Here is a 27,752-nt window from a genome sequence, read left to right as displayed (position 1 = left end):
AGTAATGTATTTATTTACAAGTAATTTACGACTAATAGTGATAGACACCAATAAAAGCTGCATCATAAGGATAAATATAAGCTTGTACAATATCTGCAGTTGAGTTTTATTTACTAACTAATTTTCCAAAATATTTTGCATTTGACAAATTGATAAATTTTGTTTTGCTCATGTTTTTAAATACCACCATTGATGAAAAACAAGCAAATGGGACATAAAAGAAACAAATACTGTAAACATCCATAGAAAATATATTGGTAAGTAAACATGGTTGGAGAAATCTAAAATGCCTGAAGACCAGAATGTCACAGTATTGTGTTGAAAAGGCACACAGATTGATTCAACAAATGCCTTCTGTATGTAAATAGTGTTTTCCTTTTTTGTTGTCTGTTATGACTATAAAACAGTAGACAGGTTTTAGAAAGGAGCCAATCAATTTAAGTATCGCCATATATAAGCTTATACGATTTAGACGTCATCACTTTAAATCTAACACCATTTTAAATATGGAGATATTACTGATTATTGAGTCTCTCAATAACCAGTAATATACGACAACCCATAAATATGTGTATTTTACTCTATGTCCAGTTGAGGTCGCTGTCTTTCTCTTCTTTCCTTCGCCTGCGCCCTCCTGCTGCTTCTCCATCTCTGAAAACCTTATCAGCTGAAGCCATCAGGCGCTTCTCGTTGACTATATGTATAAAAGTAAAATCCGGATCATTTAATTATATTAATTTTATTAATAAAAAAAAAATAGTTACTGATAATAAATGTTTGCGTAGCTTCTTCTTTTCTTTCCATTTTACGTAAAATCTCTACCGCAGCAACGCCTCACGACTTCTTTTTCTCTCCCATCATCCTGTGCGGTGTGAGGGGTTTTCGTGTGCGCGCTGTCTGTGGTGCTGAAGCTGCGCGTGCCATCCACAAGAGCATCCTTCCTTCCGCGAGACCGGAAAGGGGAATTCTGTTTTCGACGGTTGGAACGGTTGCTAATTTCGGGACGCTTCCTCCTGCTTCTTTTTGCTCTTTTTCGCCCTTGCTATTTGAAGCGCAAGTGACGGTCTTCAGAGGCGCCTTTAGCCTCTTTTTCTTTCGTTTCTTTCGTATTTTATCGACGCTTCCAGTCAGTTCGGTGCCGCCTGCCTGCCTGCCTGCCCCGCCGGTACCGCATCCTTTATGCACAGCACGCTGCTCCAGTACTCCCCGACGAAACACACCGAGCACAATGGCCCGCTCCAGCTGCGTTCACTGAGAGACATGGAAGCCAAACAACACCAGATAAAAAGCCTGAAGAGCTACCCGGAGACTGGCGGTCGTAGCCTGGCAGCGGCCGCCGGAGGAGGAGGAGGCGGCGGTGGTGGTGGTAGTGGTAGTGGAGGTGGTGGTGGCGGTGGTGGAGGAGGAGGAGGAGACGGCGGGTATCGAGCCGGCTCGGCCGAAATGGAGATGGAGCTGAAGATTCAGAAAGCCATCGACTTCAAAGCGGAGGGCCACCGCTGCTACAAGGAGAAGAAATTCCGGGAGGCGATAGGCAAGTACCACCGTGCGCTGCTCCAGCTGAAAGGGGTTCATGTTGTGGACGGGACGACGGGCTCCGAGGTCAACCTGCTGAGCCAAGCCGCGGCCAAGCTGACCGAGGAGCAGCGGAGAGCCGTGGAGAGCACCGAGATCGAGTGCTACGACAGCCTGACAGGTGAGCGATGGTCGGCCCGGAACTGCTGGCACGGTTGTTCGCTCCGGTTCACTGGGTTCATCATAGTAGGCTGAGTTATTTTTACAGACTTTCTTTCTCTTGTGCAATAACAGTGTGAGCGCAGAGGTGGATGATAGCCTGTTGTATCCAGGAGCGAACAAAGTGTACTGATTTAACATAAGATATCAGACTTACCAACCAGCGCAACGATTTTCCAATCAAATCAATTTTCATCCAATAATTATCAGAATAAATTCGGTTTACGTGCCAACGAATAATATAATTGTTTACCACATGTACAGTTTATCATTTGCTTAGAGCTCATTTTTGTTGTAATGGATAATCAGTGGTTTTCAAAGCAACAAGTTGATACAACTTCAGGGCTTACTGTCCTGTAACACACAGTTCTGTAGGTTAAAGGAAAACCATGCAGGGTTAGAAAATATATGTGGCTTTTTCTTGTTGTACAGTTGAAAACATATATTTATATACATTGTGTAAACTTTTTTTCCTTACTGCCTGGTACTGAATCAAGTCAAACTTTCCCTGTTTTTTTTGGTTAGGACAACTAAAGGGAAAAAATTTGCTAAGCTAAATAACAAAATAATGCGAAAAAGAACTTTTCTGAAAATCAAAAGTTCCCTAGATGTTTTCAGCATTTGGTAGAATTGCCTTTTAAACTTTAAGGCTTGGGTCAAATGCTTTGTGCACAATTATTTTCTGGTAATTCTGGCCCATTCCTCCTGACAGAAATAGTGTAAATAAGTAAAATTTTTAGGCTGCCTCACTCTCACACGCCTTTTCATTTCTGTCATCCCATTTTGAATGGAGATCATGGGCCTTGTGACTCAAAAATTGAATAAACGTTACCCTTATATTACTTTTAGATAATTCAGTGATATGCTTAAAGTGCTTAATAATATGCTTGAAATGCTGTTTCAGTATTTCCATGTAATGTTGTTCCCTTATGAAACTATATACAGCTCTGGAAAAAATAAAGAGGCTGCTGCAAAATGATCAGTTTCTCTGATTTTACTCTTGATAGGTATACGTTTGAGTAAAATTAACGTTGTTCTTTTATTTTATGAACTACTGATAACATGTCTGAAATTCCAAGCAAAACTTTAGTATTTATTAGTAGAAAATGAGAAAGGATCAAAATAATAAAAAAGATGCAGTGCTTTCAGACCTCAAATAATGCAAAGAAAACAAGTTCATATTCATTTATAAACAATAATACCAATGTTTTAACTCAGGAAGACTTTAGATATCAATATTTGGTGGAATAACCATGAGGTTTTCAATGGCATTCAGTGCAGTGGTTTTCCAGAGCTGAATTTTGCAAATGCAAACGTCCCTCTAATTTTCAGTCTAATTAGACCACAGGTTATGTCTCTACAATGTACATTTTTGTCCCTGAGTGTTTACAAACTGCAATTTTGCTTTTTGTGTAGTTTTCAGAGTAATGGCTTCCTTCTCTCAGCCTACACTGACACGTTCTAACCACTTTTAACAAACATTTTCACAGAATTTTTTTCTTTTTTGTTTTGGGGCTTAAACACACATCCTGCAGCAAAATTTCTACAACACAGAACTCGTCTCCTTTCTTAACATTATGATGGCTAGAGATTTCTGTGCAGTCTAGTTGTGCACAGTTGTATAAGCAGGAAGGTAAATAGATGAACGTGGCACCTTTAGACAAATTATTCACGAGAAGAAGATGAATGTGTGAGGTGTGCTTCAAAAACAACCACAGGTTTGCCCTAAACTTAATTGTCTCAAATAAACACAGTCAGAACCTTACCAGCCATGATATTATCAACAGGGGTTTTCTAAAGTGGTATATTTACTGAATGTATACCTCTGAATTTATACAAAAGAAACAAAGAAATCTGTGATTATTTAACAAAAGGAAGTAATTATACTAATCCTAAGTGACCTCAAATAAGAAAAAGTTAGTATGATTTAATGTCAGTAAGAAAAAGGTTATATGTTTTGTTGTACAATGTGTGTAAATATCTAGTCTGAACTGTACATTAAAGTATAAATATTTGTTGCCTTAATTACATAACAGTCTGCTTTTTTGATAATATTTGTCATAATAGGTAACCATTAACTATTGTCTGAATAATAAACAACATTTGCCACCTTCTTGCCTTGCAGCCCCAAGAGACCTTGAACCCGAGTGTACAACACACTAACTAACTAACTACACACATATTGGTGCAAATACCTAAAGTTTGGAAGTTATGTTGACAGAGTCATAATATAAGGCTAAGCTTTAATTGAATAAGTTGTTGCTGAAATGCCTAAACATTTTGGAAATACGTTGAAAAAACAATCAATGTTATTCCTTTGTGCTTCTTTATCCAAAGTTAGCTGTAGGTTAGGAGGACAAACCACTTATAACTTTGTAAACAACTACTAAGATGTATTCATAGACTCTATTTTAGCTTGAATTCACTATTTACTGTGCGCTAAATATACAGCCATTACGTGGAAGTCCAACTTCCTGATTTTTAAATGGATCTCCATGAGTAGTTTTCTCCCACTTGTAAGGTCACCAAGACTCTCAGAAACAGCTATAACATTGTTGTTCAAATTTGCGCAACCATACCTGACCCTTGTGGATACTATTATACCAAAGCCTTTATTGAACTCTACATAAAATATTATTCAAAATTTATAGATGTACAGTCATCAGTGCCAAGTATTGTCTTACTGCTTCTCCTTTTTTGTTTGTTGTTTTTTCGCTCCTTTATGTGTGTAATTTTGGAAGGGGTTTTGTTCACTAACTTTAAAATCTTGAAATGAAGCATTGCAAACAGAAGGAAATGATATTGTCTGATATTTCTTTTGTTTTTATTCTTTTAAACATTGAAATATATTACATAAAAATGTTTAAATTGCAGATGTTATCCCCAAATGCTCCTCGTGTAGTAAATAATGTAAAGTACTTTAGCATAAAATATGATGTTACACAGCAAGTTGAATTTATTTTTGGCTTAACAGTTAACCATAAAACAAGTAGTGTTGAATGTTAATTGCAAAAATAATAGAAATATGAATAAAAAGAACTGGCAATGTCACTGCAGAAACTTTGTCAGAATCCAATAAAAATACTTCACTCAGATGAATATATATATACTATATACAGTATATACTGTAATCCAAATTTCTCATTTTTTCAAAAGTGAATCTTTTACATTTTTTAAACAAATGTTTCATTAATTCATACAAGACAAATGGGGAAAAACAAACAAAAAACATGACAGTTTTTTTTTGTTTGTTTTTTTGTCAGCCATTTCACTTGTTTTTGCTGTCTGTCGTTTTACATTTTATCCAAACCTTTTCTTTGTGGTACGTTCATAAATCAAACATATATTTGTGTATAGTTTAAACTGGACATCCAAAAACTATATCTTCTAATGTTATTGATTGTATTTTAGCCTCAATATACTCTGAGTTTCGTGATGTTTTTCTGAGCAACATAAAAAAATATCACAAAGAAGAAGCATTGAGTAAACATGTTGCCAAACTGCTGCCAGGCTTTGGCAGCGCCATCTGCCTCTTGACCAGTAGGTCTGATTAGATGTACAAGTCCAGAACGAAGTGAGGACAATAGTGCTTAGTTGTGTGCATTTCAGCAGATGTTTTACAGTGTTTTTAGGACTGTATAAGCTAAACTGAGAGTGGAGAGGTTGTGTGGTGTTTCTGTGCTAGGGTCTGTCCTGTCAGTTTCCCACGATGCACTGAAGGTCGCTTCCCCGATGCTGCATTCAGGGCCTGTCTGGTGCCTGTAGGGAGGCCGCTGTGGTGTGAAAGGCTTGGAGAGGAAAAAAGAGAGGGGAGGGAGGGAAAGAGGAACAAGGGAAAAAAATATGAGAGTAAGTCCAAGGAGTGGCAGGGGGGAAATTGTAGACTGAAAGAACTGACATCATTTAGTATGACCTAGGAGGAAATAATGCGCTGAGAAGAGGAGTAGAGAATAGTGGGAAAATGAAGTGATGAGGCAAACGAGTGGACAGCTAGCACCTTATACTGCTGCATGTTTACCATGGCAACCATCACTATGATTGTTCCCTTTTTATTGGGTTGTTATTGCTCATGCCTTTTGTTCTCTGCTGACTCAAGTCTGGGTGTGCAAATGGACAATAATGGAAGAAGAACATCAGCCGAACGTTTCTCTGCCCTCGCAGAATCTATAAATGAGCAGAGCTGTATGGCACTGTGCAAAACACACGAGTCATCACTACTTTACATTTCAATTCCAGGAAGCCAGACTATCTTATAAGCTTTTGAAATTACTCTTTGTGTTTCTTATGATCTTTAGCTCCATTTTCACTCATCCTTTGTCTTGTATTTAAGTGTTTTCAGTGGAATGTACTTTTACTTGTTTATTTGTTTGTTAAGCAACTTGACTTTAAATGATTAAAGCATGAAAAGCTCCTAAACTTAAGGGATAAAGCAGTGTGGTGTCTATAAACTCAACACCTCAGTGAACAACATATTTAAAAATTAAATTGAATATTTAGACTCTTATTTCTTTAGCTGGATCAGTAAAATGTGTCAAAGATAAATTATAACCTAAATAAATAATAGTAAGTGGTAAATAAAATAAAATGCTGTTTTCTATATACATAAAAACAAGGTATTTTCCAAAGATAATTCAACTGGAAAACTCACAATGTAGATCAAATAAAAATCCTTTGCTAGATTTTTTTTACTCTGTCTGCTGTAGATTGTTTGATAATAAGCATCTTGCATGGCATGCTACCATAATAAAGTGCAAAAGGACTATAGAGCAAGGACAAAAACACATAAAAAGTCTAGAGTAATATTATTATAATAATAATAATATAATATAATATCAAAATAATAAAATTTTAGCCAGCATGTAGTTTTTATGTTCTTGTGTCCCTGCACAAGTTAACTTTCCCTCACAGTGAGGGTGCATTAATATCAGTCAGATATTAGTGTCTAGATAGTATTTGTCTGTTAACACGTGTATGTACTCATAATCATATTCATAAGTGTTCTGATACTACAGGACCTGATATCAGTGTGAGAAAAGCAACATCTTCTCTGCATTAGATAACACCTCTCTCTATACAGGCATATTCAATAAATTAGAATATGGGTTCCAATGTTTGTCAGATTAAAAGTACCTTTTGACAATAACAACCTTTATCAACTAGGTTGCAAATTATGCAGACTTGTTAAGAGGAGAAAGATCAGCACTTTTAGCACAAGCAAAACCAACTAGAAGCTGAGTTCAACATGTTTGCTAGCAGCAGCGGGAGATTGTAACAGTTAACTGCATCCATCTCTAGAGAAGCAGGCCAAGATGTGCAGGGACAACTGCAATGAATATAACAGAGGTACTTAACACCAGTACTTTTCCCTTCATGACCAGGTATTGTATGTTGTTGATAAAATGACAGCAGAGGTATCAGATCTTAAGCACCAACAAATCACCCACACAACGTTGCCCAAACTACATAACTTTGTGTAGAGGCCCACCCCCACTCAGTCAACAACAGGTGTCTTGCTAATAGTTTGTCCACTTTCTTTTAAATCATGCCATAAGATGAGGTTTTCTGCTCTTGACTAATGAATAAAACAGAGGACACTATGCAGACAACTTTTTCAATACAAGGTCGCTACATATAGCAACATGGTAGCATAAAACTATTTTAGTTGCTGCATTTGTGCTTTAAAGTGTATGTAGTTTAGAGGGTGCATAAAATATGAAGTATAGCCACAGAAACAACATCTAAGTTGCTGCTTTTTGACAGTGTTCTACAATCTTTAAAATGATTAAATGTTCAGGCAGTCCTAAATGTGGCCTTATGTCTTCTGTTTCAGAGAAAGCTGAATTTGAGAGTTGCATAATAAAACAAACATTTTCTTAAATACTCTAAAGCTACTTTAGCCTCATAATAAAGGGAAAGACCTATAAATAAATGAAACAGGTGCCCTTTAAAATAGGTTAATTAATTCCATAAATCAGCAGAGAAATGCGGTTTTGGTCTCAGGAGGAAACAGTGCATTTATTTGGAGCTATTTTAGGATGTTGGAAAATACCCTCGGATATTGTTAACCTGAGTAGGAAGGTGTACTATCAGGCATGGTGGTTGCAACTATGTCAGCAAGGCGTCATAATGTGTTTCAGTAGTTTCTGTTATGTGAGAAAGCTCAACAACTCTGAAGAAATATATTTGGCAGCATCAATAGCACTCTTAGTTTGATTAACATGAAACAACAAATGCAACTTTTATTTAGCTTTCATATAACTTTTATTTAAATCATACACACCAATACAGGTTAAAAATGGTTTGTAGCACTTTCTCTCCAGAAGTAGTTGTTAGGTTTATGATGACTTTATCACAAAAGACAGAATAATGAAAAATATTTTATGCATTAAATAAATGTGTTTCTCCTGTTCCAACAAATACTGCATCTGTATTTTTTTTTCTTTTATATGCACAACTTAAAAACAATAAAACAAGACAGATGTTAGAGAAGAGGTCAAGACATAACGAGTTGGTTTCATGGATTGAACTAAAAGTTTTACAAACTGTCATAAAATTGTGTGGGTTGTATAAACAGAGTCACTAATAGTAAATAACAAAATTGTTAAGGATTTTTAGAGAAAACAACAATAACCTTTACAATATATATTTTTATGTTTAAGATATTTTTAAAAACTAGTTATGGCTCTCACACATTATAATTTAAACACTGGGCTTTGGTTGCAAGGTTGTGCCTGGTTTCCCAGAGTTCTGCTGGGTAGATGCTGCTCTAGGTGGTCAGGAGGGAGGAGGTGCCAACTGATTGGCTCGCTGTCTTTGGCCCTGACGTATGACAGAAGGCCAGCAAGCAAACCACAACCAGTCACACGTGCAAGAGAGAATGCATGTCAGCATTTGTGAGTGAGTGCAAGTACTTGTGTTCATGCAAGCATGTTTGTGTTTGTTTGTCTCTGCCTTCCCTGGCCGCTGGATAAACAGCAGCTGGCACAGGGGTGCAGAAAACATGCATCGTGTGTGTGTGCACCGTTAGAGGGAAACAGAGTTGCTCCCAGCACGGTTTGTTCTGCCATTCTTACCAAACCCATTGCTGACTCTGCTAATTTGTTGAAACACTGTATATCTGTTCATGTCTGTGCCTGTTTTTCCACTGTTCTTGTTGTAGCCATGGGGAGGACATAATCTTCTTGTTGCCTCTGTGTGTGTCTGCCATTCAAAGGAAGAGAACAGATGTATCGACTCAGTTGCCTTAAAGGGAAAATTCAGTTTTCTCTTTGGATATTATGCTCAGGATAATAAAAAATGTGATTTAATTTAAAGTAGTTAAAGTCAGCCTCACCTCAATAGTAAAACATCTGAAGACCATTTATCCATTAAAGACATTTTACTGACGTCAATTCAGTAAAGAGTTTCCGGTTTTAAAGAATGCCAATTAGAGGAAAATATATTCATAGAAAACTTGGATTAAACGTTTTAAATTTGCTGAACTCTAGTGGAGAAATGGATCAACCTATTTCCTAAAGACATTAGAAATGGTGTTTTAATCTTTATGGTAAAAAAAGTTCTCATTTCTGTTCAATTATATCATATTTGTTAGCTGGTTGTAATAACTATACAAGCAACTAAGAGTGAGAATTAGTTCATTTTGCACAGTCATCAGATCATAGAAATAAGTATACAGACTCTAGATATTCACTCATAAAGGAGACAAATCTATAAGAGTTTAATTAGTATTTCAAAGAGTTTCAGTATCTGCATCATTTATTTGTTAAGCATGAAATAAATGCATACTGATTCATAATTTTCTACATTTCTAATGGTGCAACTAATTTACCTAAGCAATGGCAAGTACTATAATAATCTGTAGTCATAATTTTTTTGTGCTTACATATTTGACTTATTGTATTTTTTAAGCTTTAGAAATAACTTTTTTCCCCCTTCAAATTACTGTGGGTGCAGTAGTCCCCTGCTTAAAGCCTGCAGCAGTACTTGAATGTGTGCGTACCTTAGTCATGTTTGACTACAGTCATTGTTTGGCTTCATCTGAGCTGAGGTTTCAAAACAAAGATGGCATAAAAAGTGCCAGATTATTGCCAAATGATATGGGTTATAAAAGTTATAAATGCTTTCAAACTTGGCAGTTGTCTCTTATCAACAACAATTAATCAGTGTTGTTGATAAGATAGTTGTTGTTCACTGTTGTTGCCCTTTTGTTTCATTGTTTATTCATTTTTAATCATGTTTTTCTTTTTAATTTTTTTTGGTTATTGTCTTAATGGTGGACTTAATGCCATGTGTTATAGTCATGCAGGATTCATGTAGGAAGTTATTTCTGATTGAAATATGATTGCACTGTCATATCCAAAAGTTTTTGACAAAAGTTCATTGTAAGAAATAAAATAAAAAAGCTTTTTGGGACAACAAAATATGTTGACCCAAAACTCTGTGCACACTTGATGTTTATTTTCTCTTACAAGGTGATAGAGGCATTCTCATGTATGGGAAAGTCTATTGTTATCAGTATAAAAGAATACAAATAGATCAGTCAGGGTAACTTTGTATTGACTTAAAGTGACCCTTACCTAAAAGAAAACCAGAAAAGTCAGCAAAATGTCTCTCACAGCACTATGGAGCCACTGGATCACTTTGAGAGTCACTTTTCCATATGAGTATTACTTGCTTGCTCTACACAACCTATGCACTTTCCTCCAGCAAGAGACTTTCCTCATTGCCACTTTGCTATTTTCCACATTTTTGTGGACTACTGGAAGTAGTCACAAACTCACAAACTCAGAAATTCACCTTACAAGTGAGTGTATGTGCACTGCGTTCCTACCTGACGTTCGTTTTGTGAGCTTTTCAGTCATCGTTGATGTGCAGCCAAAGATGACAATCTCCAGCACTATATAATCATTCTCACTGACTGTATCGGAACAAAAGCCTGCTGAACATATCTATCACTCTGTAGAGCAACTTGTTAATAGATCACCATCCATGCATCCTTCAACTGGCTTCAAACAGTTTTACAGATTACAAAAGCTGTGACTGAGTCAAATGTACCTCAGAAAATATACAGCGGATGAAACAGTGATCCTTCTAAAAACGATCATCGTGATTTTTTCATTAACTACTGCTCACAGATCTCTGCCTTTGTTCCTCCTGACTGCCTCAATCTGTGCATGAGTCATAAGTCAAAGCTCTGGGAGAGATTCAGCAGGATGCGACGTGCAAAACTGTTTGTTTCATAACACACCAGCCACCTTTTTGTTCCAGTCGTGCAGCTCAACGTCGCTCCCTATCTATGATCATGATCCAGCAATTTCAAACTTGCGTGTTAAGGTGAGGGAGCTCAAAAATAAACTAAATGAGTTAAGCTGAAAAAAGAAAAGAAATGTCAGAATAATATTATTTTGGTTTTACATGTGAGCAGTTGTAATCCAAGCCCAGATTTAATTTCCTAAGATTAAGATAAAACTAGTGGGTTGATTAATAAATGTAGACAAGATAACACAGATTTAAGTCACTGAACATGTTTTTGGTAGCCAGAGCAAAACGTGATTTCTTTCCTTCATTACAAAAAATGTGAAGAAGGAATCATACAAGCATGTATCCTAGTGTCACCTCTAGGGTACAAAACCTAAATGATACTCTGAACTAGTGTATGGGGATTTTTTTTTTACCAATATCTACATCAAAAGGTGATGGCATTAACAAATGACATCAAGTTCAGCAAGCAAAGCTTATTGCTTAAACTTACCGTAGGTCTATAGCTTTGCCTTAGTTTGGAAATTAGCCCTAAAATGTTAGACATTTTGTTTTTAAAGTCTGTAGAATGAGCTTTCAAACCCTGCATATGTGCCTGACAACAACAGCTCCAGAAAGATACAGCTGCTCAAATTAGCAAATAATTTTTTTAATAAAGAATATCTCAAAGTTTGTGTAACCAGCTTAGGAAGATCCATGGAAAGAAGCCTAATAATGGTTGTTCAACTTATCCGTCTCAAAGACCGGTGAAGGACGCGGGGGGTGCCTTCGAATAATCTCAGTGATGTGTAATTCCAGAGACGGAGAGATTTTTACCCATCCACGCTGACACGCTGCTAGGGAAATATTCAACGCCTGCTTACGAAAGACAGACTAGAAAACGCCTCCTTGTCATCTCCTGCCAACTCAATCACCAGGGGATGTGGTGGAGTGCTGAAGTTAGAGACCGAAAGAGACTTTAGAAGGAGCAGATGAAGAGGAGAACTGCAAGATCGAGGGGTTAAGATGGGGAGAGATGTGGGTTGTCTGAGCAGCTGGGAGTAGGAGGATGTCTCCAGCAGGAGGAGAAGGAATGGAGGTGTCAGGAGGCTGGGTTAGCTAGTGGGATGGCATGAGGTTTGGGTGGTGTTTTCCTTCCCCCTGTTCGTGTATTTTTGCCATTGGAGGGATGGCCAGAGCAGAGCAGAGAGAGAGAATGTTGAGTGCCAGAGCTGCAGATGGCTCTCCCTCTACTGAGTTACCTCAGAGCTGGAAGACAGAGAGATTAAGAGAGCTGGGAAGAGAATGGAGGCAGTGACAAACTGGACAGCACTCATAAATTAGAAACAGTCAGCCTGCCTCTATGACCTCTAAGCAGTGAAAAATGAGTTTTCCAAAGCTGCTTTTTGTCGGTACTTATTACTCTGAAAGATCCAATAAAGATCCAAACTAATTTATATCACACACTCTGACAAGCCCAGATCACTGCTGTCACAGGGGTAAAAAAAGATTTAGTTGTTTGTCTAGAAGACAAGATAGAACAGAGTAGGTGATTAAAAACTGAGATGAAGAAGAGGTTGGAGTCTTGTTGGCGTGATATCAATTAGACCAGAGGTCCCCAGATAGTGATCAGAATTTTAGATACAAGTATAGACTAACTGGAACTAGACTGAAGATAAAATGTTATGTGCACAGCTTGTCTAGTCTATACAGCAGGAGCTACAGGCTTCCTGTCTCTACTGCAGAGAAGAAAAAACACTGAAAATGAAGAAGGAACTGCACTGTTTCTCTGAAATGAGACGAAATGTTGAAGCTTTCAGAGTCAATAAACTTCAACACTCAAACCTGTTTATATCGTGTACACTATGATCAGAGGCAGTAAAAAGTATTGAACATCACAATGAGTTACTGGCAGACTTAAGACAAGTTAGAAGTCATCTCAATACCATCAAAATCTAACATTAAAACACCGAAAATTAATATTTAAACAATCCATTATGACAAGTACGCCTTCATACTGTTACAGTAAGACTGACCATCAAGACACTGAATTTCAGTCATTATTCTAATGAACTTATCAATGGATGGACGGACAGATGGATGGATGAATTTGAGATTAAAATATTACATCAGACCAATAAAATAAACGTTTTCAACACACAGCTGGAGGCTTGATGGAAAATATGTGAGGTACCAGCTTGCAGGTCGATATTTTACTTTTAATGCTTCTGTTTTCCCAATTACCATTAAACATTAAGAACTGTTTTTCTTTCACTCTTTTCAGTGAAACTCCTGAAATACATTGAATAAACCACAAACTCTGTAATTGGAAAAATTCCAGCCATCCCAATATTACGACTCCTCAAGAATTTAATTTGAAAACCTTTCCTGTGGCTGTGATAGGTTCTGTGTCTCCAACGTTCTGGGATTGCGAATTTCTATTTGGCATAGTGTGACAGTTGTGTGAAATTATGTATAAAGTGAAAGTGTCTGTCAAAACTTTTTTTAGTCCCTAGCTGAAAGTCCTGACATCAGCTTAGGGAGAACTGAGACATTTACCCTTTCCCTGACATCCTCGGAGTGAGACTGAGGAAAATATCCATCCTTCATAAGCCATCGGTAATGAGAATTTGCTCCAGCTATTTGCACACATCTAAAACTCCGGCTGAACCAACGGGCTGCTTATATTTTTCCAGCAGGGTTCCCTGGTGATAACAAGCCATGGTTGTTGGGTTGTTTGCTTGCTCTGCTCACTCTGCTCTGGTCTGACCTTGAATGCTTTAAAGCCTGCTCTGCTGGGGCTTGACATTAAAAACTCGCCCTTGTTACATGCAGTCTCAGATGGCAGAGATGTGTAAATGATGCGTTTGGCCTGGTTTTCAGATCCGCCGTTTTCCTCTGTGGAAAGGGATTGCCCAGTTTGATTTTGACCATTGTGGTCAAAAAGAAAGACGTAACGAATCCTGTTTGCGGTTTGTCATAAGCCAGGTACAGCAAAGATGTGAAGTGAGGTGCTCTGGTCAGATGAAACCAAAATTAAACTTTTTCAAAACCCTGTGTATGGCAAAAAAGTAAACAGACATCACCCTCACCACACAATCACTTAGTGAAACATGTTAGTGGCAAAATCATACAGTGGGGATCTTTGGCAGGGGCAGGAAAGCTGGTTCATTTTGAGAAGATTGATGGAGCTAAACACAGGTTAACCCTCTTCATATGACATTAGTAAAAGAAGTAGAAGTGTCCTTTTCTGTCCACTACACAAATATGCACTACTTTGTATTTCTCTACTAGATAAAATCCAGATGGAATTTGTTTCATTTTGTGTTTATAGTGCTAAAAGTTATAATGATAATAAATTAGATGAGTTGTAGTAATCAGTGCTACTGTTGATTCTGCTTTATAAAACCTAAGCCAGTTATTTGTGTTCCTCCTTCATGTGTAAATGTTGAAAAGGATTAATAAGGGGGCCATGGATGTGAGAATGTTATTTTTTATGTTTGACTTCATGGTAATCTTCTTCCTGTTATGAAATTTTTTTTGTCAACATATTAATTTTTTTAAAACTGTGACCTGATACATTAACAATAAAGAAATGGATCCTATCAGGGAAGAAGCAGCAATTTGTTGCGACCTGTGTCTGTTGCACAGTGAAGCCTTTTAGGTGTAATATTCCAACTTGTACGCCACAAAAGAAAATAAATATTTTTAAAATCTTGAGTTTGTTATGAATCAGAGGTGCTTCAGATGAAAAGTCCACAGTTCAACTTAAAAACAGCGCAGTTACCAGATGTGAGTGGGCACTGTTTTTCTGCCAGAGAGTTTCACATCTAAAATTATGCTGCATCTGTTAAACATGGAGATGGTGGGATAGATGTAAGATCCAGCTGTTACCATCATGCTTTTTTTTCTTACTCATGCTCCTAAAAAAATTAACAAATTAATTTTTTAAAATTTATTTTTATTCTATTATATATGTACAGTATAATGTATTATTGTCTCACATTATACATGATGATGTTTTGTTTCTGCACAGGTCCACCATTCAGTCAGCCAGTTCTTCATACATTTTAGTGATGAGAGGTTTATCCCATCAATAACTTAAACTGGTTGCTTAACCATGGATTAAACATTTTTACTTTTTAAGTACACTGTAACAAACGACTGTAAAAATCTACATCATAAAAATACAGTAAGGTGGCTGGGTTTTGAAAGTACAGCTCTTTACTGTGATCTGAAATGTGTATGGAAAGTAAATAGGATGTGATTGGACCGCAAAGTTCAGTACTGTAATAAAATTACAGTAAGACTAATAAAATTAGACTAAAACTGTATTAAATCTGCAGTAAGAAAATTGTATAAAACTGTAATAAAATTACAGTAAGGTTACTGTAATTTTTTTACTGTAAAAATTACAGTAGCTGGCTGGCAACACTGCTGCCAGTAAGCTACTGTAATTTCTACAGTGAGTTTTTTAACACTGTCGGTTGGAGATTTTAATTATAGTCATACAGAAGCCGAAGGATGAACTGTTCTGTTACTCTCTCAGTCTGATTGCTCTTTTTGTTGTTGTTGTTGTTGTTGTTTTTTTTAAATATGTGACAATTAGAAATATCAAAACATGTAGATTTCATTTAGAAACCATACATGATACTTGTCAGTGTGTGATTTCTATGAATCTACAATAAACTATATTCACAAATATTTATACAGGAAGCATTTTCTTCATTTAAATGAGCTTTCATCCATTCTTAGAAACGACTCTGAGGCATATAGGCAGGGAGCCAACACAGTTGTTTGCCAACATAAAACAATGGTTTCTTCAGGATAAGGACATTATCTGATCTGTAGTAGACTGAAACTGGATTGTATTTCAGAAGTTCCAGCCACATAGGGATTTTTAAATTCTTCTTTTACTTTTTCTTTCCTTAAAGATAGAGAAGCCCTTCCCAAAACTGAAATTCACAGACAGTCTCTTTTGTATATTCAAAAAGAGAGAACATCTTCCGCAGATTTATCCCTGCTCCTTTGCCACCATTTCCACCATTTTCTCATGTCTTGGACTACTCTAGAATAAACTGTGAGTAAAGTCAATTACTTCCAACCCACTAGGTCACCTTTATCAGCTTGTACCTGGATTTATTGTCAGTGGAGGCACACTTGAATTAAAATATTTCTTTGGATTCTGACTGCAAGCTCAGCAATGGCACCCCTGTATAGCCTGCTTTCACCCCTTCTGCTCAGTGTGGACGAGCATGAGCAAGCATTTCCCCTCCTGGCCACCTGTGTTGTCTGCAAATAGATGCTGAATGTTCATACATGACTAAACAGTCCATTTTAATGAGTGCTTAATCCGATTATAAAACTGCTATAATTGCTCACAGCCAGCAGTGTTGTGCTTCTGAAGGTTAAAGTTGTTTTCCGTCACAACAGACAGTGGCACTGATTAGTACAAAATTGAGAGGCTAAAACTTAAGACTGAGGGTTTAAAAAGTTACCTGATGTTGCATTTACACCTTTTAAAAATGTTTTTTTTTTTGTTTTTTTTTTAGCAAAGAGTAACTTTGATACCTAAAAGTTTCTGGCACAATTTCACCAACTCCCACAGTGTGCAAAGAAAGTCTGAGGTCTGGTGAGGTGAAAACTCCAGCAACACTCAAAGCAGAAAACAACTTTATTTGCAAACCAACACATTTTGGCTTGTGATGAAGGCAACAAGCCTTAGTTTCCCCTAGTTCGTTTTTAGAAAAATGCCTTATTCAATTTCTTTTACATTCCTCTTTATTGTCATTTTTACGCACAACAGGAAGCCTCTTTTCTGTTTCTAAAGCAGTCAAGATAATCTTACAACATGCACGCTGTCAGTGCTGTCTGGGTGCTGCAGACTAGCATGCCGACCTTAGTTGTAGCAACATTTCAAATGCCTTGAACATAATGTCTAACTTTTTTTTGTCTATTAATATTATTACATTTAATTTTTTGAGTATTTACCCCCTTTTGATCCTTTCCCATCATGATCAGTGGAAGAGATGGTTTGAACATCCTCCTTCTCGTTCCGCTCTTTGACCTTTTTCAGCATGGATGCAGAAAGGGATGATAATTCTTTTCAAATTCTCTGGGTTTTGGCGTCGTAGTTTTGGTATTATTTGACTTTTTTAGATGCTAATCAGCTATTTCTACCTGTTAAAAACGATACATTGTTGCCACAGTTACACGAGACAGCAATTGTCAAAAAGTAAATAAGTCAGAGCAAAACTCATTCCAGCTGCATGGCACGAAAACACCAGAAAGAATAATTGTCCAAAAATGCAATGCCTCAAACTAACATATATGAACAAAAGTCTGGCTGCAGAGCTACTCCATGCTGCATCAGTTGCGCAAGAAATTAATAAAGCCAAAAAGGGTTGAACATTTTAACGATATTAGCCAATCACTCTGATTTTTGTTGCAAATTCTCTTTCTGGATCCTTTGGGTTTGAAAACAGCAACAGGCGGAAACGTCTGATCTGCTGATAGCGAAACAAAAGTCTGCAGAGTTTACACAGATGACATCACCAGTCAGATAACGGCTGCAATAAAATTATATCAGTGTTAGGGAGTTCAAATATGGTCAATATCTCTTCTGCTATATGTAACTCCATTTATCTGCCATTAGGAAGTCTGTTTTTACTCATGCAACAAGAATAATGATGATCTTTTTTGATTCTTTTTTGACCACTTTGATAAAGGTCTATAGCAGCCAAAATAATCCTAATGGAACTGCATGAGCTGCCTTACATTCTATCTCCAGACCATAAAAAAATGAACACAGAATCCAAAGCACAGACAGGAACATATAACCAAAACCTAAAATAGGAAGCATTGAATATTAAAATATTTCATCTCGATGACGTCGTCTAGACCAATAGCTTCCTCTGGCGTATAAATATTTAAGTAGGTGAGCATCAATCCTGAGCAACTATTTTAGGAGAGTGGAACAATGCAACAGGATGGTTAGCTGAAAACATGAGACCAATCTACATCTGGACATTTCCGAGAACTTCAGAACCAGAATGTCTAATAAAGCAGCTGAACAAGAAAAAATCATGTCTGCTAGTTCAGGATCGGCCCTCTCACTGGAGGACTGCCGCACATTTAACGAGAGTTTTACAAAAATGTTGAAAGCAGCTAAGTTTAGTAGCTTTGCTCATTTAAATGCCTCCCTGTTTGCCATATATGTCCTACAGAATAATCTGACTGCTCTATTTTTCTAATCTCCTAGGACTGGTGATGCACTGTGGGTAAACTCTGCAAATATATTTGATGTAGCAGCAGTTCATATTCTTAATAGATTTTATCAGCAAGCCAACGATTTCTTGAGCGGCCATGACAGATACAGCGTCAGCATCTACAGCAATTCTCTCTGGGACCAATAAACTATTTCGAATTGAATCGAATCGAATTGATTCAATTCGAATCGAATTGAATTGAATCTGGCTCAACAGAGGGTGAAAAAGGAAAGGAAGGCTGCTACAATGATGGATGACAGTGCTGCTGGTAAAAGCTTTGTCAGAGCTGAGGAGAGTTGTGAACTGTGACCCCTATCCATCTCAATAAGAGCTAAAGACATTTGCAAAAACCGCTTTGGGTGGAGCTATTCTTAGAGAAAGACGAACTGTGACGTCAGTTGCACGTGTGCGAGGCAGTTTCACAATGATTCGCGCTTCGTTTGACTCTTTAACTAAATCTGTTGTAGCAGTGTGGCATTTATAAAGGATAGAGGCCACGATGCAGGATAAAGGTTGGAGGTGAACTTTGCTCTGAAGTAAACAGAGAAGAGCTGTAAGTGCCAGAGAGAGTGATGGGGCTCTCCTCCTCCTATTATCTTCCAGCAGTACTAATTACAAGGTGATGGACAGCAGACTAATCACCAGGGCCACCAGTGGCTTCAAATTAGACTGAGTGTGATGTCAGGCCTGCTGTTATGATGGAGGTGAGGCGAGGCCGAGGGAAGGACGCGGGTCCACAGGGAGTACATGACGAGATGCAGGGAATGGAAAATAATCAGGATGGAAACATCTCGAGCTGGGGAGCAGAAACAGAAGAGATGAAAAGTCTGCTGTTTCTGGATTTTGTTGTCTGCCCTCCATCCTTTGTATTGCTTGTCTTCAGTGTGGGTTTTTTGTTCTGTTTATCTGTTATTTCAAACAGTCTTTGACGTTGATTCATGCTTCAGGCAGCCAGTGGGGCTCCTGAACTCCTTCAACACTACTTGCTTCTTGTTTATCTTTTTATCCTAAAAGAAACTAATGCATGGCGTCTTGAAGACACAGTCTTTTCACAGACACTTTCACTTTTAAGCATTTCTCTTTTGCATTTCTTATTTATGCTGAAACATTTTTTACCCCAAATTTCAAATGTTTTGCTTTTACATATTTCCCCTCCTCGAATCCATCACCTTCAGCCTGACTAGAAGAGTTTAAAGGACACACAGACGTCGACATCGCTTTCTCTCAATTCTTTTTCTTCGGAAATTGAATCAACAATCACTTGCTCTCCCATATGTTGGATTCACCCCAGTTGGCGAATCTTTTGCCTTTTGCTGTATTTCATTGCTCCCCATGTGTAGAATCCATAATAAGTTTAGTCCATTAATCATAATTAACGCTTAGAATGTGGTAATTCTCTTCCAGATGAAATGAGTTAGTTTTTTGTTTCTCCAGAGCTTTTTGTCAGTAAAACTTTTATTAAAAACCACAAAGGAGGTCAATTATTTCCCATCTTTCTCTCTATGTCGGTCCTGCCAAATGGATGATCTGGCAGGTTTTTCCTCTCCACTGTCACTACATGCATGCTCAGTATGAGGGATTGCTATTAGTCAACAAAGCAATTGTCTCCTATCGCTATTTGTTCAGGAGGAGTAAATGAGGCAAGTCAGTGTTTCAATGCAATCTGCTGGGTTTCCTTTGATAGAAACTTTTTAAATTTGAATGATAAGCTTAACTTCATGCATTGTTTGTTAACTAGGAATAAGTGTAATCTGTGCGTGATTGGATTGACTTTTTTGTAAGATGCCTTGAGACGACGTGTTGTGAATTTGCACTGAATTGAAAATGAAATTAAACACATCCCAACCTTTTTCTCTTTGCGAAAAGAAGTTGTTATCCCGGCTGCTTCACCTGCTGCCACACATCTCATACAATAGCAGACACAGTCATGTCTTTTCCAGTGACAGAGACATTATGGCTCTTGTGAAATCACTCTGCTATGTTTATTGGGCCTGTGTCCCTGCCAGGCCTGGTCCGATGATCCCATCATTATCATATCCTTAATGCATCCCGCCACACTCTACATTTCCTCTGGCATTCCATCCATCTGCCTAATGGGCCAACTGGGTGCGGCCAGCCAGTCATCAGTCGTGCAATCTGTGGCTTGTGTTTGTTTGTACTGCCTCCGATCTCTTCAGCCATCCTGAAGTCATCTGCTTTTGTTCAGATTTTGTTGTTGAGTGCCTATATTAGCCAAACCACGCTGGCACAGGTGGATGTTTTCACGGTTTTATTGTGCGTTTGTATCACTTGTCACTGCTTGTATGCGCTGTAGGTGTGTGTTGGTTGTATATCGGTGTGTCAGTGTGAGTGAAACCTCTAAGTCAGCCATTAAACCATTATGGGCTGTAACTGAATCCTCTGAAAGCTCAGCTCCCCGTCTCTGGTGGAGGAAGATGATGGATGGGAGTGCAGCGAGGAGCTGCCTTGTGATTGCTGGGTGGTGGTAAAAACAAACAGAGGAGTAGAGTGTGTGAGGAGGTGTCCAGGACAGGTAGAGGGCGTGTGAGGTGAGTCCCTCTGTAGTAAATGTGAGCAGGCTTTATGTTCGCTAAAGAGGGAAAACAGCTTTGACCTTCCTGCTCTGCTCCAGGCTGAGTCATCAGCCTCCCTGGAAATAAGAAGTGTCAGGTTTTCTTTATGTTCCGGTTATTATTAAAGCGGTGTGTGTGTGTGTGTGTGTGTGTGTGTGCGTGTGTGTGTGCGTGTGTGTGTGCGTGTGTGTGTGTGTGTGTGTGTGTGTGTGTGCGTGTGTGTGTGTGTGTGTGTGTGTGTGTGTGTGTGTGTGTGTGTGTGTGTGTGTGTGTGTGTGTGTGTGTGTGTGTGTGTGGATTTATGTATTTGTTTGAAAATAACAACTGCCTCATATGTACCACAGTACCGTGAAAAAGTCTTAAATTATTCTTTTTTTTTTAAATTTGGCCTCCAATGAGTCCAACGTTTTTGGAATTTCTTTTTAAAGGTTTTCTTATCTTTTCGGTCCTTCATAGTTGGACTTTAGTTGTGTTTTCACCCATTTTGAACAGTTCCAGCTAAAGTCAATGTCAAAATCAAACTGGAGGAAGTCTACTGATGATAACCACTTTCATGAGCATGCTGTGTGGATGCTTTTCTTCAGCCTGATAGAAAACCTGGTTCAAGCTGCTAAAATGGTTCACCTTTCAGCAGGATAATGACCCACACATACAGTCAGAGCTGCAATGAAATTACTCACATCAACGCATATCAATGTGGTAGAATGTCTATGTCAAAGTCCAGACCTAAACCCAGGTTTTATAAAGACAAGTGGGAATTTTTTTCAGTCTCTCCGGTCGTGCAATTTTGATAAATTTCCCCCTAAATCTAAGACCTCCTTGCTGCAAGACAACAGTGGTAGCAACTGCGGCCTAAATCCAAACCTAACTTTTCAGAATTTATTTAATGAAAAAGGCTCACACCAATGTATCATTTTCACTTTAATTATGCTTTACGGCTCTGTTACATAAAATCTCACTGAGGTTTGCAGTTTTAAACTACATAAAATGTGGAAAAAGTTAAGGGGTTTCAATACTACAAAAGTTTCCTTCATTTCATTGAAAAGAATCCACAAACTGTTTCAAAAGGAGGGTGGTGGGTTGTGCTACTCCCGTCCCCTTCACCTTGTCGCCTCCACAGGTGTCACCTCCTCTCCCCTGCTTTAACCCCACCCTCCCACACACACACACCTCCACCTCCCCGCCTCCAACACACCGCCTCTTACTCCTGACTCACCCTGCCTCTGAGCTTCCTGACTCATGATTTTAACAGACATGTCAAGGACACGGTCAGAGGAAACGGGGAAGATGGGTGGGACTGCTGTACGGGGACACTACAGTGAAAATGGAGGAAGTACAAGTGGGATTTTATTTTTATGTCTCATCAGATTAATTGGCAGAGACAGAGGGAGCTTTGGAGGGAAGCTGCTGGAAGTAAAAGCTTGTGTGGTTGTGACCAGCGGAGGATATCTGAGCCATCAGCAGCGTTTAAGAGCTCTGATGGACTAAAAGCTGTGTTTGACTTTTCTCGTGTCTCTTTCATAATAAAGTTACTCTGGCCAGAGCTGATCTGAGAACTGCTGAGAATTGCTAGTTTGATTTGTAGGATTGATGACTACAGTAAAACACAGATGTTATGTCATAATTTACTGAGCCCATCCTCTTCTTCTTCTCTTTTTTATTTTCTGGTGCCAGACTCTTGACACTGTGACATTACACAAAAAGCCTCATCGCTGTCTGCATCGTCTTGTAGCTGCAGTTTCACTCCTCTTCTCTATTCTGCATGACAAGTTCAGTAAAAGCAATAAATAAAAGAGACACCACACTCCTGCCCGGGGGCTCAAATTGCTTGCATGATTCTTTTATCTTTTCCATGCTCTCTAAGACACCGGAGCTCACTATTTATAGTCACCGCCACCCAGAGGATGAACTGAAGAGAAGAAGTGTACCTGTGAAACAGGTACAGCTGTGCAGGCTGGGAGGAACTCGTTGTTTAATTGCTCCAAAAAAAATTGTTTGAGTGAGTTTTTTTTTCCTGTCCTGTGCTGTTCCTGCAGCCTGCCTGTTACAATCTGACCTGGTAAACTACGAGAGAGTGAAGGAGTACTGTCTGAAGGTGCTGAGCCACCAGAGGGACCACTTTAAAGCCATGTACCGGGCCGGCATTGCCTTCTATCACCTGGGGGATTATGAATGTGCGTTACGCTACCTGCGTGATGCTAAGAACCGCGAACCTGCAGGTGAGTCTGAATTAAGCATAATCAAGAATAAATGCAGAGTAAAATACAAATAAAAATGTTTTTGAACAATCAAAATATTTATCGAAGGTTTTCGGATTTGATGTTTAGGATTCGGATAGTTTCTATCATTCCTACCGCTGTTAGACATTCCTTCAAAATATTTTCATCAACAAGAGGGTCTGATGTGAAATAAGGAGAGATCTGATATAATTCAAACAATAAAATGTGTGTTTTCTGTTATTGGCCTCTTGACAGACGGATAGAGTTAACTGCATTGGGGAAAAACAGCCTGCATTTAGAAACTAAAGCTGATATTCTTGCTCTCATGCATCATGTTTTCTGTCCGTTTCAGACACCAACGTGCTTAGATACATCCAGCTGACAGAGATGAAGATGAGCAAGAGTGGACAGCGAGAACGGGAAAGCGGCAAGGAGACCCAGGGCTAATCCTTTCCAACTTCCTGGCCCTCCTGTTCCCTTTAACCGTTTTGGCAATCCTACTGACCCTTCCTCTCTCCTCCTCCTCCGACTCCTGACAGCAGCACAGACAGAACAGACCCAACCACCCAGCTGGTGACACACAAACGGGGCACATATCAACAACTGTCTGCTACTTTCTCCTCTTCTCTCCTCTCGGTTCCTCCCTCAGGGGCTTTGGTTTCTCTCCCTAGACACAATCAGCAGCCTAACATGAAGAAAATCAGCAGAAAACAAAAGAAAGACAAAACTGTAATATACTCATAGAAACCGTCCTTGTGCCGGAGTGAAAAAGGAGCTTCATAGACCTGCATATGAACCATGAACATTTGGTTGGTTTAGTACACGTTTAAAGAGCAGAACATGCTTTTACTTCCTGCTTTCTTGCTCTTCTCTCTTTTTTCTCTCTGCCTTGTTTCTCCACGACCCCAAATTCTCGGGGAGAGTTTATGGGCTCGGGAAGCTGGACCACACTGGCAGGAGGGCAGGGATCTGTGTGCATGTGGGCAGGGAGACAGCGTGAAGCATGATGGTCAGTTGGGTGTGTGAGACATATCAAGACCGCAGCCCATTTTGATTGCACACCATGACGGAACCGGGCCCACTTCAGAGCAGCAGGAGACAAGAAGCTGCTTCTGTTCCTGATCTGTCATTTCTCTGCCCAACCTCTCTGCCATGCATCTCTCTTTCTAGACTGTTCTTTCAATTCAAGGGCTAATTCAAGTGTTTGTGACTCCTTAATTAGGGTTTTTAGTTTGCCGTCACAGTCAGTCGTATGTGAAATGTTTGTTTGCAGCACAGAGGCAAAATTCTCAAGCGGTTCTGATTGTTGCCTGGTACGCTGTTGTGGTGAGAAGAAGAAATAGTGCAGTAATGTCTTGAATCTGTCGTCTGAAGCCTGTCCCGGATCGCGTGATGTGGCTTTCATGTTGGCGAGATCATGCGGGCCCTTCCTCTTTCTCCCAGTTCTCCATTAATGATGTCACAACGGAAAATAGCCAATAAGGTCAGGAGATCCATCAAACCTGGGTTGGCTCATTGGACTCGCTTTTCCAAACGGCCCGACCTTTTCCCGCTAACGCCGAACCTTCCCGCAGGTTGCTGAGACACTGAGGAGACTCTGGGCAGCGTTAGTGCAGGAAAAACAATCTCACACACGCACATCGGTCCACAGCGCTGAGGCACTCTACTGTCAAAGCATAGAGCCATTTGAGATTCCTCCTGCTTTCAGTTTACTTTGTGCTGATAGACAAACACGGCTGTGAGGGCATGCAACATTAGCATCAGAAACTACTGACAGTATAAGTTAGTGCGTATCTATTACTGGTTGTCAAAACTCTGCCGCTCGCTTCTGTTGTGGCTCATGAAGCATAATCATTGATAACGCAAAGCTCTTGTTTTTTCTCTGATAGCTTTTCTGCAGGTTTAAATCGTCCTCCACGGTTCTGGCGAAGGGTTCGATTGATTATATGTGAAAGCATGACCTGAATTCCTCTCCTCTCTGAGACGGTGGAACCCAGTTTTCCTCATTCCTTTTGTGCAAGACCACGCTCCGCATGCAAAGCGTGGCTCCTGAGGGTTATTTCAGGAGTTTTTTGACGGGGAATTTATTGGCCCTATTGCGTTCTGTCATGATGGCATGCTGCCACTATAATGCTTGCTCATGCAATCTGCTTAGCTCTTCTCTGAACTGAGAGGGTAGTGACTGCGATCACAACAGTAAAAGAGGTATGAAATATCTCTGGACAGAGCTTGTGTTAATTTACAAAGGCGGAAGATTATTGCTCTGAAACTCAGAGTTAAAGGATTAAATCAGATGCTGGGAAGGAGTTGCCCTCCCAGTTTAATTTATTGGCCTGGTACGAGTTAGAGAAGGACCTACAGTAAGTGTGTCAGTGGCACTCTGGAGAGACGATGCCATGAGTTGAGGAGACCGGCGTGATACATGGAGGCTCCGGGGGAAGGAGAAGTAGGCCATCGTCGGCTCGAGTTAAGCAGTTGCAGCCCTTTACAGAAGATGCAGCAAGATTCAAATCAAATGTATCATTTATGACTACATGATGGGGATACATGACTATGTTCACAAAACAAATCTGCAGCTAAGGCATCTCACCGTCGAGGAAACGTCCTCTTTAAGGAGTCTGACAGCTGGAATTCGCTTTCAACCATAAAAAAAAACAGCTGCTTTAATGTAGTAAACTTTAACGTGATAACATAATAATAGTATTGCACACAGCCTTGCAAAAGTATTCATACCTCTTGTAATTATGCACATTTTTTTGCATTGCAACCACAGAGTTCAGTGTATTTTCTGTGATTATATTCCTTTATTTAATCAGGTAAACCCCGTTGAGATCTAGATCTCATTTTCAAGAGGGACCTGAGCAAAAAATTTGCAATACATAGCAATAGTCATAACATAGTGATAGTCCGACACAAACTAGAGTGTAGTTCTGAAGCGGCATCAGGACTTCTTAAAGTTTTCTTTCACTAACGGCTTTCTTCCTGATGTTCTATAAAGATCCGATTTGTGGAGAGCGTGACTTGCTAACAGAGCTCCTTGATCTTCATGATGCTGTTTGTTCAATTAATGCCCTTCAAGGAGCCGCTAACGTAGGATTTCTCTTTTCTGTTAGCCAAAAGACCACAAGCCATTTCTCCCCCTAATGCTAGACTCTCATGTTTGTTTTTGTTGTATTCACCCAGAATGCCCTGCATTGTAGTCCACTTCCTGCTTTTGGATCTGTCTCCACATATGTATTCGAACCTCTCCAGAGTTCACTTCAACTGAACCGAGACCTATGTTTGTAGGCTGACCAGAGTTTGATTTGCACATTCACCACATCTCCCCAAACAAACGGGACTATCTAGACAAGCGACCTAGAGTTTGATTGAAGCAGACTAAACAGGGCTGGTATGAATGCACCCTCAAAACGAATCTCCACCATACTTTTCAGATCACAGTGAAGCCAGGCTGGCAGGATGTGAAGGACAGAGCGCGGGGGAGATTTGCTGAGAAGGGCTTGGAACCCGCTAATGACTGCTTGCAGCTCTCGTTACATTTTTATTTGTAAAACTGTTGAAAACCTTGTTTCATTCTCCTTTCATCTCACAATTATGCGACACTTTGTGTTGGTCTATCACATAAAACCTTAACTAAAAACCATCAGGTTTGTGCTTTTGACACAACATGAGCAGGTTTGATACTTTTGCAGTGACCTGTCAGCTTTAGCTGCAACATCCAAACATTGTGTTAGGATTAAGATACGAGATGCAGAAACCGTTCTGCTCCTGCGCGCTCTCTGCCGTGTGTTTATGTCTTCTGCCTCCCAGAGGAGATAAATCAGCAGCAAGAGGCTCGGTCTCCATGGCTGCCGGAGCCGAGTCTCCTCTCCCGCAGGGTCCCTCGGGGATCGGTGTCCCCCTCATGCTCGTCTCTCCACGGCTCCGGCTCATCGTCTTGTTTTTGTCTGGCCGTGCTGAAGTCGTCTTAGCTCATCGTGTAAGTGAAAGGTTAACTAGCTGCACACTGAGCAGGTTTGTTGATTACTGACCGCGCTGACTCTGAGGCTGTTCATGGCGATTAAAGCCTAATCCAACAACGAGCTGCGTGTCCAAACAGAGACTCCTCATCTCTTTGTCAGTGTGGCTTTGAAAACAAACAAAAAGCACAACGGAAAAAAAAAATAGACTAAATAAATGGCTATGTTATTTATTCATGTATTTTTATTTTGTTTATTTAACTTTTTTATGCTCTTTTTACTTTTGGTGTCATTCAAGGTAAATGTTTGTCAAATGTCAAAGTAGTTTTTTGTGAATATGTAATACAAATGTACAAAAAAAAAAAAGTAACAAAAATGGAAAGTTTTATGGTTGTGAAAAGCTTTACTTTACTGAATTCCTTTATCTACAGAGAAGAGATAGAAAAGAGAATTTTACTATAGCTCCTCCTCAGAGCTGCATCGTGACTGTGTCTGTATTTGTTGGTATTTCTCGTCCCGTCGAGGGGAAACTACAACGGCGCCGAGAGAGTGCAGAGCGATCGGCGGCTCCGCAGCGACACAGAGATGGAGAACCGGTGCGCCTCACGCCTTCAGCCCGTTTGTTTGAACAGGACGGACAAAAAGCTGGGCAGGACGGGGCTCAGACTGCGCCTCTCACTGCCGAGAGGCCACTTTTCATTCAACATTCAAACACCTGAGAGGCCTCCATCACAGGATTTACCGAACTGCAAGGGCAGGAAT

General features: G+C 39.4%; 1 protein-coding gene across 1 annotated transcript; it reads left to right on the top strand.

Moving 5' to 3' along the window:
- Nucleotides 1-469: 469 nt before the first annotated feature.
- On the top strand, nt 470-27,373 carry LOC102217367 (tetratricopeptide repeat protein 9A). The gene is made up of 3 exons (XM_014472118.2): nt 470-1,696; nt 22,849-23,031; nt 23,384-27,373. Exons 1-3 carry the CDS (start codon nt 1,180-1,182, stop codon nt 23,476-23,478), a joined length of 795 nt encoding a protein of 264 aa, XP_014327604.1. The 5' UTR covers nt 470-1,179; the 3' UTR covers nt 23,479-27,373.
- The last annotated feature ends 379 nt before the right edge of the window (nt 27,374-27,752 follow it).

This window comes from Xiphophorus maculatus, chromosome 18, assembly GCF_002775205.1.
Source record: "Xiphophorus maculatus strain JP 163 A chromosome 18, X_maculatus-5.0-male, whole genome shotgun sequence".
Taxonomy (NCBI): domain Eukaryota; kingdom Metazoa; phylum Chordata; class Actinopteri; order Cyprinodontiformes; family Poeciliidae; genus Xiphophorus; species Xiphophorus maculatus.
Note: the sequence above shows the minus strand (reverse complement) of the source record. Positions and strands in the feature narration are given on the sequence as shown.